This window comes from Ursus americanus, chromosome 14, assembly GCF_024610735.1.
Source record: "Ursus americanus isolate L20-20 chromosome 14, mUrsAme1.1.p, whole genome shotgun sequence".
Taxonomy (NCBI): Eukaryota; Metazoa; Chordata; class Mammalia; order Carnivora; family Ursidae; genus Ursus; species Ursus americanus.
This window is the reverse complement of record NC_142140.1, coordinates 66,734,899-66,750,913: the sequence shown is the minus strand read 5'-3', so window position 1 is coordinate 66,750,913 and position 16,015 is coordinate 66,734,899. Positions and strand designations below refer to the sequence as shown.

General features: G+C 45.4%; 1 protein-coding gene across 5 annotated transcripts in view; it reads right to left on the bottom strand.

Moving 5' to 3' along the window:
• Positions 1-11,514: 11,514 nt before the first annotated feature.
• Positions 11,515-16,015, bottom strand: part of MYOCD (myocardin) — a 96,798-nt gene continuing 92,297 nt past the window's right edge. For all 5 annotated transcript variants that reach the window (XM_087867626.1, XM_087867627.1, XM_087867625.1 and 2 more), the window contains one exon: positions 11,515-15,247. In XM_087867626.1, coding sequence (XP_087723752.1) covers positions 14,694-15,247 — 554 coding nt within the window. In that variant the 3' untranslated portion in view covers positions 11,515-14,693. The remainder of the gene's footprint in view (positions 15,248-16,015) is intronic.

Here is a 16,015-nt window from a genome sequence, read left to right as displayed (position 1 = left end):
CTGTTCTCCTACGAGCTTTTCCTCCACTCGGGAAGCAGCTCGTGTTTTTCTCCTTCCTACCCAGGGACAGGAAGACAGTGTAGAAAAAAAGAGAAAGGGGTGTCAGCTCTACTCATCTGATCTTTCAAAGCAGGCTTCAGAAACACGTGTGAGAATAGACTTTTTGAAGAAAAGCGTTTTTGAGTTTCAGGAATACAGGCTTTGGAACTTTGAGAGTCGATACCCAAAATGGCTGAGTTTGAAGAACACACCATTCTGCCTTTTCTAGATAAAGAACTCCCAGGCTGTGAGGTGTGGAAGACGATAGGGGAGTGGAAGGGGAGAGAGCGAGAGGAAAAGGAGAGCATATGCCTGTTCAGATTTGATTATGGTTCAAAACTCACTGCCTATACCTGTGAAGAGGGATTATACTTCACCTTCCCGACGAGGTCAAGTTCAATCATGCGATTCTTTTTGGACATAGACTATTGGTAGGAGTCATTTTATAAGCCTCCCCCATCCTTTTCTCCGTCTGCCTTAAAACCAGCAACGACCACGTTAAGGACTGCCATGGATCAGAGTCGTAGCCATCCAGCTGGGGTGGAAAAGAATACCTTTGGGGAGGGAGGCGAGAAGAAAAGAAGAGGAGGAGGAGGAGAAAGAAGGAAGAAGATGCTAACTCTTATATACTCAACCTTTATCTATGGAAGGATTCCGGCTCCCTGTTGCCCCTAAGTTCGGCCACATGGCTTGCTTTGCCCAACCCAAAATGGGCTGCTTACTTGCCTCATGTTGTAGCACTGTTTGTCCGAGCTATATTCCCTTTGAAATCCGATAGGCCAACAAGGAGGCTCTGAATTAGAGTGGTTTTAGCATCTTCATTCTGAGTCCAGACATTCATTGGAGCCGTTTCGTCCAACGTGGGCAACAGCAGAGACGTGGTTATTTAAACATAATTTTTTTAAAAAGATTTTATTTATTTATTTGACAGAGATAGAGACAGCCAGCGAGAGAGGGAACACAAGCAGGGGGAGTGGGAGAGGAAGAAGCAGGCTCATAGCGGAAGAGCCCGATGTGGGGCTCGATCCCATAACACCGGGATCACGCCCTGAGCCGAAGGCAGACGCTTAACCGCTGTGCCACCCAGGCGCCCCTATTTAAACATAATTTTAAATAAAGTTAAATTAAATTAGAAACTCAGTTCCTCAACTACACTAGCCACACTTCAAATACCAAAGACCCCATGGAGCCAGTGGCTACCATACCAGATAGTGTAACAAAGAACATTCGCCATCGTCACAGTACATTCTTTCAGGTAGCACTGGTCTATAGAACAGAATTCAAAATACAGGATCTGGCAGAACAGAGAAAGCTGAGCAGCAGGTGACAAGCTCCGTGTAATTATGGCTCGTTATTTAACTTGATCTCTCCAGGCTGCTCTCTTCACCTACATGGCAGGTTACAGCCCAGAATCTCTAAGCCATAATTTTGGGCAATCAATGAATTGACCAAACTATTTGCTCAATAAACTGCTTTTGACCTGGGTATGCGTAAGCCTTCCAGCCTTTCATTCATCTCAATTAACGTTCAGTGCTACACTATAAATAAAGGGTATGACTTATCCTTTTCCGATTCCAATCACCTTTATGCTTACACGTATCAAATCTATACCACTGAGCCGTATCTGGGAAGTCTAAAGATTCCTTTAAACAAGGTCAGAGATGCTTTCATGTTTCACCTCTTCTTGGATCTGGACTTTTGCCAGAGCTTATCGTGGGCAGAGTGTATTTCCCTACCTAGTAGCTTTGGACTTGACTGTGTGACTGATTTGGCCAATGGCACATGGGCGGAAGTGACATGTGCCAACTCCAGTCCATGCATTAAGAAGCTTTGTACATTTTCCCTTTGTCCTCTTCACCTTTTCCATCCACCTAAAAGCACTTCACCCGGCGCCTATCGTCTCTCACCGTGGGCTCCTTACCAAAACCCTGTGGAGCAGACCACCGCCGAAATTAAAGAAGTAATTGATGAATCGACTTTAGAACAGGTTATTTTAAAAGGTAAAGCGAATAGATCTAAAGAAAGGGAAAAAGAAGCAAAACAGAGACACACAATCTTAGGAACGAGAAAAGGGATTTAATCACAGGTGCAAAAAAAAAATTATGAGAGAATGTGCAATTTTATGTTTACTTATTTAAAATAAGCTCTGTTTTCACTCGGGGAAGTATAAATTGCTACAGATGTTTCAAAAGTGGGCGGCAAGAATGGATAGACCAAGAAGACTAAAGAAATTGGAAACATTGTCACAGGATAACACTCCCCAAAGTAATCAGGCCCAGAGAGTTTTATGGAGAGCTGTTTAGAAGATTCAAGGAACAGATTAATTCCTCTGCTATTTAAAGTGTTCCAGAACACAGAAATAGAATGAAAGCAACCCAATTCATTTTATGAAATTGGCTTAACCCTGTTACCAAACCTAATGAAGACAGCACATACACAAAAACAACCTACCAATATCACTCACAAAATAAAAATTGTGAAAACGAATTCATGAATAACATGTTAATGAATAAATTCTAACAGCATATGTGCTTATGTAATAAATGCATATACATTTTAATGGTATTTATTGAAGAATAAATAATTCAGATAAATTAAAAAAATGAAAATCATGCATATTCTCGCTAACCAAGATAACATTATGAATTTATAAATACATTTCAAAAATGGAATCGCACTTGTTAGGTCAATATGTTCTTTCCTGTCTTCTGTGATTCTAAATATCTCTGTGATGAACAACACATTGGTGGCTAAAACCACACACATACTTATTTCCTTCAATCAAAATTGAAGAATTAGACTTTCTGCACTATGTTTTTTAAGCTTCTTTTGTATTGCCACATGATGCCTCTAGATAAAAAATGAAAACATTTTGCAGGCCCACTTCTTGTGCATAAATTTTCTATTTTCCCCACACCCTGACCTACACTATTATACTTTTAATATCCTTGCCAGATGAGTAGATGAGAAATAGCATTATAGCGCTATTTAAATTTGCATTTTAAAAAATCACATTAAAACATTTTGCCCACATGTTTCATGGCTATTCGTTGTTGTTGTTTTTTTTTTTCTTCAATTAATTGCTGATTTCTTCATGTCCTCAGCCCATTTTTTGGTGATGGGGTGCCATATTTTCTTATTGATTTTTAAAAGCTCATTAGTTATATGAATTTTATTCATACTGTTGTATCTGATGGCAATGGCTTTCTCTAGTTTGGCCTCTCCCTTTTAAGATCTCTAATGTTGATTTCTGTCTTGCAGGACTTTTGTATCTTTAATGCAGTCAAATCCATCAATCCCTCCCTTTATGTATTATGCCAGTGGTTTGAAGCTTAGAAAGCCTGCCCTATCCCCAAATGATAGAAATATTCAACTCTATTTTCATCAAAACCTTTTATGTGTTAATTCTCTTTATTTATACTAAATTTTAAATTCAACATTCGGGACCGAAATGTTAACTAAAGCCAATAGTTTTTGATTCATTTCTTCCTCCAATGTCATTTTGAAATAACGCATCAAAGATAATAGAGAAATTCTCTGTCACTCATAGAAATTAGAGAAAGATTCCACTGGCAATCTTGGCGGAGAATGGCATGGGTGAATTTTGACTTGGGGGGCAGTGGCCAGGCAGAATTTATTATTCTTTGGGGGGAAATTAAATGAAGATCTACGCAGTCTCTGATAGACTACCTTCCCCCGCCTCCCCATCTCAGCCACCAAAATCTGGACTAACCAGACCTCTGTATGTGAGAATGAATGAGGAGAAAAAAAGACTCAGTAGTTGAATATAATAGTAAAGATGATGATGAGGATGGTAATAAACCACACCTCTAAGTGCTACTCTAAGAACACAACCCTTGAACAGCTTAAGGTTTAGGGCACCGACCACCCACACTGTCAAAGACGCAGGTGTAACATTTGACTCTCCCAAAACTGAACTTCTAACAGCCTACTGTTGACCAAAAGCTTTACCGATAACATAGTCAATTAGCACGTACTTTGCATGTTATATGTATTACACACCATATTCTCACAATAACCTAACTTCTTCTCTTCTTTTCGGTATTTCTAGGCTACACTGTGAGTTGTTTCAAATTGTCCTAAGTCTCCGAAAACTTTTTCAACATATTTACTGAAAAATAGGCACGTATAAGTGGACCTGCGCAGTTCAAACCCATGTTATTCAACATCCATGATCTCGTTTAATCCGTAGAAGAACTCTGGGATGAGGGTTTTAGGACACCCACCAAATAAGTCACAACTCAGAGGGTTTAGGTGATTAACCACTCAAGTGTCGCCACTGGGATCCAAAGGCAGGTTTGTCTTGTTCACATGCCCGTGCTTTTATTTTATCTGTGAAACAGGGACGCTAATCTGAGAATTCAGAGAAATGTCCCCCAGTGAAAAAGTTAAGCGGGAAGTAAGGGAAATATAGTTTTGAAGTCTAATTTACATGCTTGGTGAGAACTGAGAGAACATTGCTTTGATATGGCATGAGCTGGCTGCTGCTCATATTAAATAAGAAGGAGTTCTTGGATCAAGAGACACATGGCTCCCAGGGGCTCCTGGGTGGCACAGCGGTTAAGCTTTCGGCTTAGGGTGTGATCCCGGCGTTATGGGATCAAGCCCCACATCAGGCTCCTCCACTAGGAGCCTGCTTCTTCCTCTCCCACTCCCCCTGCTGTGTTCCCTCTCTCACTGGCTGTCTCTGTCTCTGTCGAATAAATAAATAAAATCTTAAAAAAAAAAAAAAAAAAGAAAAGAAAAAAAGAAACACATGGCTCCCAAATTAATGAAACGAAGTAGAGGCAGGAAATGGCAGACTTGGTACTGCCCAAAATGGGAGGGGTGCATTAGAAGATGGCCCGGAAGAATGCTCTCAAAATTCAGAGGAAAAAGTAGGTAATTCAATGAAATGAAGGGAGAAAGGAAAAGAGACATGGGATCTTTTTCACAACATTCAAAAAATAGGTAATAGAATTTCCAGAGCAGATGATGAAGAAATAAGCATAAAAATGTTAAAAACAAAAACATTTTGCAGAGCTGAAGAAAGGCTCGAGTCAAAATTAAAATAATTCACCAAGTGCCAGAGAATATTACTGAGGGGAAGGGAAGGGAGGGGGAACCCTACACATATCTTGGTAAAACCCCTGAATTGCAAGGATACATGCTGTGTTGTGTATTTAAAAGTTGCTAAGGGTAAATCTTAAAAAGTTCCCATCACAAGAATAAAAATTATAACTATGTATGGAGTGTAATTAGACTCATTGTGGTGATGATTTTGCAATATATATACATAGAGCAACTCATTATGTTGGACACCTGAAACTAATATAATGTCATAGGTCAATTACATGTCAATTTTTAAAACCAAAATCAGCAACTAAAAAGAAAGAAAGATACAAACATATGTAGGTACTATTCAGAGAGAAGTCTGTCTCTGAAGAAAAAAGAAGCTGATTCTCTCCGTACCTGCAACCCTCAATGCCAGTAAAATTTGGCTCAAGTACAACTCCAAAGTACATCTGCTCCAAAATTCACAAACAAGGGCAAAAGAAAGTTATTTTTAAACATGTAATGACTGGAAAGGTTTATTGCCCACCCATTCTCTAAACTGCAATACTAAAAAAAAAAAAAAAAAAATCATTCCTTCCAAAAGAAGTAAAATATTGAAATAAAGAGCAAGACAGAGCAACCTCTACATGACCTTGGGGGAGACAATGATTTCTTGAACGTGACACTAAAAACTCTCCCCTTAAAGGAAATGTTGGTAAATGGGACTACTTCCCAATGAAGGACTTTGGTTTATCAGAGGACACCATTAGGAGAATGAAAAAAAGCCATCAGGGGCGCCTGGGTGGCTGAGTCGGTTAAGCGTCTGCCTTCGGCTCAGGTCATGATCCCGGGGTCCTGGGATCGAGCCCCGCATTGGGCTCCCTGCTCAGCAGGAAGCCTGCTTCTCCCTCTCCCACTCCCCTTGCTTGTGTTCCCTCTCTCTCTCTCTGTCAAATAAATAAATGAAATCTTAAAAAAAAAAAAGCCATCGATGCTCAGAGTGCGAGAAGTTGTTTGCAATGTACAAAACAGGCAAAGGACTCAACTCCAGAATATATAAAGAATCCAACAATCCAGTAGGAAAAAGGCAGAAAACCTAAATGAAAAAAATGGATGAGACTTCAACAGCCACTTTACTGCAAAGACAAATCCCAAATGGTTGAAGAATATATGAAAAGTTGCTCGGCATCATTAGTCATCCAGGATATGCCAATCTTGATGTTACAGTGAAACACCACAATGTGTAGACAAAATAGCTAAAATGGAAAAAGTCTGTTAGAACCGAGTGTGGTTGAGGGTGCAGAGCAACGGGAACTCCTGTATTTCGGGCAGAAGGAACTCGGTACAAGCACTTCAGAAACTGGTTTTGCATTATCCGCTAAGGCTTAGCAGTACACATAACCCATAACCCAACGAATTCACATGTTCTACAGAAACGTGTACGTATTTGCAACAAAAGGCACGTGCTAGGATGTCTGTAACAGCAAAACTAATGATAGTGAAAAACTAGAAACAGTTGAAATGTCCATCGACAGTAGAGCAGGTAGGGGCACCTGGCTGGCTCAGTCCGTAGAGCCGACAGCTCTTGATCTCAGAGTCGGGAGTTCGAGCCCCATGTTGGAGGCAGCGATTACTTAAATAAATAAACTTTAAAAAACAAAACAAGAGGGGCGCCTGGGTGGCTCAGTTGATTAAGCATCTGCCTTCAGCTCAGGTCCTGATCCCCGGACCCTGGGATTCAGCGATGCTTTGGGCTCCCTGCTCAGCGGGGCATCTGCTTCTCCCTCTACCCCAGCCCCCCCGCTCATGTTCGCTCACTGTCTCTCTCTCTCTCGAATAAGTAAATAAAATCTTAAAAAAATTAGAATAGAAAACAAGAAACAAAACAAAAAACAGTAGAGCAGATAAATGAAAGGTGATACATCCATACAGTGGAATATTATAGGACAAGGAAAATGGATGCATTCACCCAACAGTGGATAAAAACACAGACGAACCTCAAAAAAAAAAAAAAAAAAAGCTGAGCAGGAAAAGGCAGCTTCAGAAGAGTACTTTTTATCTGATTCCATTTATAAAAGTTCAAAAACATGCAAAAGCAAATTGATGGTAATAGATGTCAGGATAGGAGGCACCTGTGGCGGGGGGGAAAGGTATGCTAGAAAAAGGTGAGACTGTCAACCGGGCCCCTGCAACCTGTCAACTGAACAACAAAGATAAGTGGAAGTGGATGGGGATTCTAGATCCTTCGGGTGACTTATATTTAAGGTGACCATAGTCCTGGTTCGCCTGGGACAGTCTTCGATATGCCTGTTGTCTTGGCCTTCTGTTGGATAGAGCATTTGTCCTGAACAAAAGTGTTCTGACCTAGATGGTAAATTACATGGTCACCCTTGCTGGACCCTGTCCTCATCAGACCTGTTGCCTTGGGAAGTGTCTGAGTGAACCCGTACCTATCTGGAGTGCAACAGAAACACAGAGGACTTGAATCCTGCCCTGGGCTTGGAAGGAGAGCAAGAACACAGGATTCAGCATGCCGGTCTGAATTGGGCCACATCACTCAAAGAACCCCAGTTCTCCACCCTGGAGAAGTCCAAGCTGACTTTGGCCTGGAGGTCCCTTGGCTGAGCATGATACCAAGGAGGCAAGACCACACTTATGGGGAGCCCCTTAGGCTGAGAGTGGTAATAAGTGGAAAGTCCCCAGATTTCCCTCTCGGCAGCTGTGGCTCTAATTCCCCGGCCTGGAGGCTAGGAAGCACATAGGTCCATCTCAGAACAACCCATCTTGGTTGATATAGGGTCCTCTGGTCTCAAAGAACATACATTTGTATTCCATTTTTACAAGAAAAGCCAGGAACGGTGGGTCCTTCTTTCCATTCCTGGATAAAGGGCATTTCTTGACATGTGGAGGTGATGTGAGCTTGAGAATGATAAAGGGGACTTCCTATAATCTAGGCATGAGGGGACTCAAGATTTCCGCTTTGAGCCAGCATGGGAGACGGTTGTTCCTCTCCACGCAATGATAAACATAGATACTCCTTTGTGATGCTGCTGACAATGACAATGTGATTGTATTACTAGTAGTATTTCTGACGGTTAGTTTTATGTGTCAGACTGGATGAAGGGATGGCCACGTAGCTGGTGAAACGTAATTTCTGGGTGTGTCTGTGAGGGTATTTCTGGAAAAGATTGCCTTTGAATCAGTAGACTGAGCAAAGAAGAGCCATACTTACCAACGTGGTTGGGTGTCATCCAGCGTGTGGAGGGCCCAAACAGACCAAAAAGTAGAGGAGGCAGGACGGCTTCTCTCTCTCTTCTTGAGCTGGGCCATCCATTTTCTCCTGCGGTCCTACGTCAGAGCTCCCGGTTCTCCAGCCAACCTGCGCTTCTCATATCCCCGAATATGGTAAATGCTCATTTACGTTCATACCTTTGTAGAGGCTGTTCCCTCTGCCTGGAATGCACGTAATCCTTCTGCGTGGCCGACTGCTGTGTCGTTAGTGGTCTCCTCTGGAGAGTCCGTGACCATCCTCCCTAAGATTTTATGAAATGTCCTTCCTAGAACACCTACTACGTGGGAGTCCTATGCACTTAACTCCCACGTAAGCACTTCTCAGACTATGTTGTCCTTCCTTATTTACCCGTCTCCTTCTCTAGATGACAAAATTCTTGAAAGCAGGGATTGCGTGTTAGAAATCTGTAGCTTGTGCCTCTTCAACACCTGGTCCCCCTTTTGCTAATAGCAACTCAATTTTCCCTTAGAAAAAAAATCTCACTTTCTCCACTGTCGGTCCATGAGATTCAAATGATCCCATTCCGCAGCTCAGGGATGAATGGGGGATCCAGACCCTGTGACCAAATGAGTACCTCATTCTCATGGCCACAGAGGGGGGTTCCAGGACGGGCCCCCTGAGAGAGAGAGTGGTGAGATTTCTGCTGTTGACTCTTAGGAACGAGGAACTCTCTTTTTGCTGGAATTGTTAACCTGAACGATGGACACCTGGGGCTTCTGACCACCTGTGCCCTTCTTGCTTCTACGTGGGAGAGCCCACCAGAAAGTCAAGGGCGGAACAGGGAAGGCAGAGCCGTAGCATGAAGCAAGATCAAATCTAGTCTACACCAGGCCTCGGGACCCCCATCCCGGGGCTGCTCTCACGATATCTCCGTTCCTCCGTGTGGTTTACATACTCACTGATGGGAAGATGACAGCCAGAAATGCATTTAGGAGAGAAAAATCAAATAAAAACTGAGACTTACTTGGGGAGTCTAGGCGGATCTCTGATGCCCAATTCATTCCGCGTTACTATTCAGTTTGCTCAGTTACTAAACTGATGAAAACAACCGGTTGACTAAGATGTGTGTGTGATTGTACTTTGAAAGCATGTGGGTGATGGGAGGGTCTGTTCCTTTCCACAAAAGTCTTCATCGTATTCGTGTTATCAGTGGTAAATACAGGGGAGACGTGTACTGTTTGAGATCAGGCGCTCTGGAGAGAAAAACGTTTGGCTGCTGGCTCCATATATTCCAGGTACAGAATCTTAAACAGTTGACGGAGCCTGTCTGAGCCTCAGTTTCTTCGTACATACAATGGGAATAACGATAGTTCAGGGTGCCATCGCGAGAACACACGAAATAACACCCCCTGAAGGGTGTGGCCCGGTGCCTGGTGTATCATTTGGGGGAAAAAAAAGCTCACGTCGTTTTCAAAATAAACATTTTATTTAAAAATATATTTATGTATTTTTTAAAAAGAACACATGCCAACTTTGGTATTTTAGCCGTTGCTTCTTTTCCTGGCAATCCACATTTCTTTCTGGTAACGTATAGTTGACCAGGGAGACCAATGTGAACACAGCACACAGCTCCCCACAGAACACGTATGCTGGCTTTTTTGATCTTTGCAAAGCACCTCTTTGGGTTTCTCCAAGGGAGGGCTTCAAGCACCCTCTTTCCTCACTGCAGGCCCACTGGAGGGGAACTCTAGGGAGCAGTGTGGGTTCCCTTCCTTTGGAAAACCCTAGAATAGCATCCAAAATCCCCACCATTATACTCTCGCTTTCCATAAACACTCCGAGCTGTTAAACCGTTTATAGAGGAAACTCACATGCCCAGTGTCCATGACGGGAGCAGGTGATTAAAGAAGCATGAGATGTTCAGGAGTTTGTTGGTCCTAATCCGTTGGGGAAACCGCCAAATCCTAGCATCAGAATCATTACTTCTATGGTGTTGACCCTAGTGAGTCCTATTACAATTTTCCTGGTAGATAAAGGATAGAGAAATTCTTCCCAGATCTTTCCCTGTCTTGAAATCATCTTCTTGTGCATAGTCTCAACCTAGCCAGGGATCCTCCGAAAATGTCAATTCTAGAATCAAAACCAGCTCCTGAACACAACCTGAGCAGCTCTCGGAACTAGAGGACCATCTCGTTCCAGGACCTGGCCTTTGCGTGTCTAGTCACATCATTCGAGAAAGATGGAGCGATCTCAGCATCCGGCCCACCCTGCTGGCTTATAATTGGATTTACAGGAAAACAAAGACCCCAGACTCTTTTCACTCTGAGTTCAGCTCATTCCTGACAGCAAACTGTGTGCCTGCCCCTGCGGGTTTCCCACTGTGAGGAAGGAAGGCCTGGAGGGGGAGGCCCAGTGCTTTTCTCCTAAGGGACGTGGGTGGCTTATCTTGGGCACCCCTCCCCCACCCCAAGTGTCTCTTTTGCATAGAGAGCTTGTAGTCCTAAGAGTCAAAGGCAGGAAAGGGGCCCTATGAGACTCTCCCTTCTGGAAAAATGAAGACCACCTCCCCTCTTTTTTTTTTTTTTTAAATCAGAGCTAAAGGGCTTCTGGTTTGAGGACTGGGAGATTCCCAGTGTTTTTGCTTGTAGGAACCACAGCTCCCCAGTCACAGAATCTGAACCATGGCTACGTCATCAGGTTAGTAGTGGATGTCTGGGGATTGGTACGCTTGGCACAGATCCAACACAGGAAATTGCCCATTGGGTGAGTCAACTGGGTGCGGGAGCTTTCGGCCAGGTTGGCATTTGTTTCTGGAAGAGCTGAGGGAGTTTCAATATATTTTGAAAAGGACTGTCTTGAGTGCTTGAGATAGGGTTTTTTGTTTTTGTTTTTTCATATTGGAAATAAATGTCTTTGAATGGCAAAGACCACCAGTGCACAGACCCTTGGCTATTCAGGTGGAAACTCTCGGCTTCCTTCCCTCCCTCTTTCTTTCCTTTCTTTCTTCCTTCCTTTTCTTTCTCTTTCCCTTCCTTCTTTCCTTCCTTCCTTTCCTTCCTCCCTCCCTCCTTCCCTTCCTTCCCTCCCTTCTCTGCTTCCTTCCCTCCCTCCCTTCCTTCCTTCCCCCTCCCTCCCTTTCCTTCCTTCCTTCCCTCTCCCCCTTCGTCCCTCCCTCCATTCCTCCCCTCCTCCCTCTCCTCCTTATATCAGAATGCTGCTGTCTCAATAATACTGTTAGAAGTAGGGCTACTACTACTGAGCGCTAACGGAAGCATTTGCACGGATGCATTTTCTGACTCTGTTGAGTAAGTCTGAACTCTCACGGCTGCAGCAGCGCTGGGATTGGCCGCAAACTCCGTGTCCGTGGGCCTGCTCCACCACAGGAGCCCCAGGAATCTGGAGAAAACCACGCATGGCTACTTCCAGGCTCTGAGAGCATCCAGAAGCTCGTATGCAGCCATCTTCGGAAGTCTCTGTACATCGCCTAGCCAGGCCCCAACGATCTCCAGAAAAGACGACGCGCCTAAGTGTTTAAAAGTACTTAAGATAACAACTCCCACTAGGAGACAGACGAATTAACGTGGTCTGTCTGATCCACTGGGTGCAGCCAACTTCTCCGAGTTTCTCCCAGGTTTCCCTAGATTTATACCGTAAATGTCACATCTGTTCTATGGAGGGAGAGAGTGAATACGGTGTGCGGAGCCTGTGGGAGGGGCTGAGACTAAGAACCCAGGGGTCTGCTCTGTGATGCTTGGTCATCAGCGTTCGAATAGCTTCCATAGGTCTCTAGGCAAATGCACAGCGGCCTCCCGACCGAGTCTCGTCCTTCCACTAGAAACACCCCGCGCAGGGACCCTGCGAGTTTGTTCTCCAAAGGCAGTAAGGGGAAAAAAAGAACATACAAATCGCACCACGTCGCACATGACAACTGTACTGACCAGCAAGGTTCGTCAAGATCCAAACAAAACGTCAACATCTGAGGGACCAACAAAGGTGAGGAATGTGTTAGTAAGATTTTCTTCCACGTAGCTTCACCTTCCCAGAAAAGACCGGTCATGCTTCCCTCTGGATTTCTGGTTCTGATGACGCGCGTAAAAGCAAAACGCAAAAAAAAAGTACCGCATGGGTCTCTGAGAGCACACTGCAGGTCAAGGAATGTAAACACGGTTTCCGTGTCCCTTGGGTGCTTTTCTACGAGACACGGTGCTTACCGTTCCCGGCACCTAAGGGCGAAGATTTTCTGTCTTTTCACATCCATAGTCCTTGTCCAGATGGGTGCGCCGACGGTGAGCAAATGGCTGTGAGTCGTACAGAGAGGCAACGTGTGTCGTCTGTTGATGGATCAGCGAGAAAGGCCGAGTGTCCTTTCACAGCAGAATGGGGCTTAAGGGCTTCGGTATAGAATTTTCAAGAGACACACAAATACACATACGTGTAGAGAGATATACACGCGTATATCTACACACATATGCATACCTACCCCCCCATACGATCTGCGAGCTTTCAGAGTAGCAGTCCCCCAAAACACTCTGTGTTCACACACGTCTACAAGTTAACACTGGAATGACTTCTAAATCTTTGGTTTATCAAAAAGAGAACTTCTAAACATCACAACATTTTTGGTTATCTTCTCCGTAAGTGCACAGTGACTATTTTTTTTTTTTTTTTACAAAAGAAGAAAACAGTGCCTTAGTGATTTAAATTAAAAAACAACCAACAACCACCACCACAACAAGCCAACCAACCAACCAGCTTTGGCTACTTTCTACAGCATGCAATGCTATGAACCGGCCGAGCCCCAGTGAGCTCGAGAGAGACCGTCCTGCCGTTTGAGGGTTTCGATGCCCAGCAAAAGCGCGAGGTAATGAGGAGTGCACACGAGACCATCGGCTTTCTTCCTTCCCTTGTTTTCCGTGTGTGGCTGTGTTTCCTTTCACCGACCCGGACCTGCCATCCTCTCTCCTTGCAAGTATCATTCAGATCTGTCTTGACGTCATGATTTCCAATGTCCCCAAAACCACCCAAATCACTGATGGCTCTAGATCAAATGAGAGCAGAATGAGCTTTGGGACTGATGGGTCAAGTCACCAGTTTTTTCCCCAAGGACATTCTTTCAACTTTTTGGGGTTTTTTTGCAGCGAATGATGCATATGGAAAATGTGTTCCCTGGGAGAACCTGGAGTTCTAGCTTTTGAAAATATGGCTTTATTAAGAGTACGGAAGCTTGTTAGATAGGAGAAGTCCTCTTGATGTCGGGGCAGAAAAAGGAAAGAGGTTCAAAAGTGGAGCAGGAAAAGACTGGTATCTTGAACGAAAAGTGGGAGAAAGAGAAACGGAGGTGGACCCCCAAGCCCCTCCCCCCCAAAGAAGTTGGACCTCCATAAATGGTCATCCTGTTGTAGGAACCCATGGTATTTATTCTCAGGACACGTGAAACAAGGTTTTCTAGCACTGTCTGAATGATCCCTGGTATGGCTTCCTGAAGCTAGAGCGAGTCTTCCCATCTGCTTCCGGGGTCACCTCCCGTCTTTGAAACTAAAGGGGGTTGTGTTGGGGAACCTTCCATGGCAGGAGGTTTTGGGTTCTGTTCGCTTTAAGGTCCTTGGCTGTTTCACGGTGCTTATCACCACAGTGACAGCGGGAGTGATCTAGCGACTGGTTGACCAAGAGGGAAATTCTCGGTGGGGTTCTTTGGACCAAAGGTAGGTTCGTTGTGATCTGTGACCACACGGAGTCCTGGGTCCTGGACTGGGGTAAGGGGGCAGCTTTGTGGCCGAGTTGACTTCCTTTCCCTGGGAATGGATTGGTTCTGTCCCTCTCTCCTACCTCAAGAACCTAACTGAAGTGGGGCCTGACTTCTATTTTGAACGACAGAGAGGGGAAGGATGGGAAGCAGCGTCCACCATGGGTCTATCTTCCAGAAACGCTGATGGTTATGCTACACTCCCTTTACTCCAAAAAGAGCTCCATTTCCTTTCCGTACTGTGTCTAATAAATCCTCGAGAGAGGCTTACGATGTGAGACTAGGCCCGAACAGTGCCTGAGAAAAACCAGGGGCTACAAAAATATTGGTGTTTGAAAAGGCAGTGAAAGAATTTTTTCTCTCTTTTTGGCATTTCTGATCTGAGAAAGCACATTTCTGAGTGCACTGCTGAAATCATTAACGGTTACTGAACGTCGGTAAATATCACAAGACTCCTTTTTGCTCTCATTGACGGTCATGGAAGTCTCCGCTGTTTCTTTGAAAACTCCGTCCTCCACCTCTCCTCCTGCTCCACTTTTTGGACGATAGGAGTGTTTTTGGTTGTGTGCTTCCCCCCCATGGAATTCCCACTGGTCTCCCTTCGCGCCTCTGCGGCCAGCCCTCCTACCACTGCTGTAAGTGCAGGTCCATGGGGGAATTCAGATTGAGATCCGTGACGTCCAGGAAATCAATGTTAAAGATGCTGGGGCCGCCGGTGCCGAGGGAGCTAAAGCTTGGCGTGGAGCTTGGCGGAGTGAGGTCCAGCCACTCCATGGTTTCCCAAGGAGATTCGGTGAAGCTCAGCGGCAGCCCGCTGCTGTCCACAGAGGAGGGGGAAAACTGAGTCTGCATCGGGGACAGGGGGCCTGGCAAGATCTCGTGGGCACTGAACAGGTCTTCTGCAGCCTTCCCGGGGAATCCATCCATTATCCCGTCGAAAGGAGGCTCTTCGCTCCCCATTTTCAGCAGGGCGACATCGCTCACCTTTCCTAAGGGGCTCTGGGAATTTAATAAGACTTCAAGGTGCTCATCGCCGTCAGTGCTATAGTGATCGAAGGAGAGCTGGCCCCCCGAAGATGAGGGTTTGGGGAGGGCAGCAGGAGAACTTCGGGAAGACCCGGGTATCTTGGGGACTTTCTGAAGACACGAATGATCCTCTCTAGCGTCAGCTGGCATTTCTGTGGGCAAAACACAGCGGGCATTGTTAAACCCCTTGGGCTCCCGCGCTAGGGATCTTTGGGGTGAAGGAGTCACGCTCAGACACGAGATGGTTGTGCTTCTCTGGGTGTCACCCAGTCTCATCCTTAAAGGGCCCGGTCCATGTCCAGTTCTTCTCCCTGGCCTCTCCCCAAACCCTTTCTTTCTGGAACTTCCACTCTGATCAGCGACCTCTCAAAGCAGGTCCCTTTACCTGCTCCTTCACTGACACCTGGCTGTCCCCCGAGGATACTGCATCCTCCTCACCCCGGCTTGGGGCACCTTTACTTCGGAGTCAGAAGAGGAGTCACCGGCTGCCACGCCACTGTCACCGTGCAGTTATTGCTCGGCATCCTCCCCATAGCCCCCCTCAGTGGTTCTGAGGGTCTCTCCGCTCCCCCGCCCCGCACCCGGGGCTCCTGGTCCCTCTCCCACATCCGCTGAAAACTCTAAACTCTACCCCCAGTTCACTGCCTTTCCCACTTCAGCTCCTGTCCTTCCCTGTGACGTCAGCATCCTGGGAAGTGACCTGACTGTCCAGTGGCCTCTCGGCGCCTTGACACCCTACCCCCCCCAACTCCGGTGGTCCCTCCATTCCCACTCTGTGGGACACCCTGAACCCTGTCACCCCCAAATTCTGCATCCCCCTGGAAGCTCAATGTCACGCAAAATCTCTCGCTCTCTCTCCATCCCCTCCCCTCCCTCTAGCTCATGTATGAAGTACACCGGGACAAGTTTCTCAGCCACCT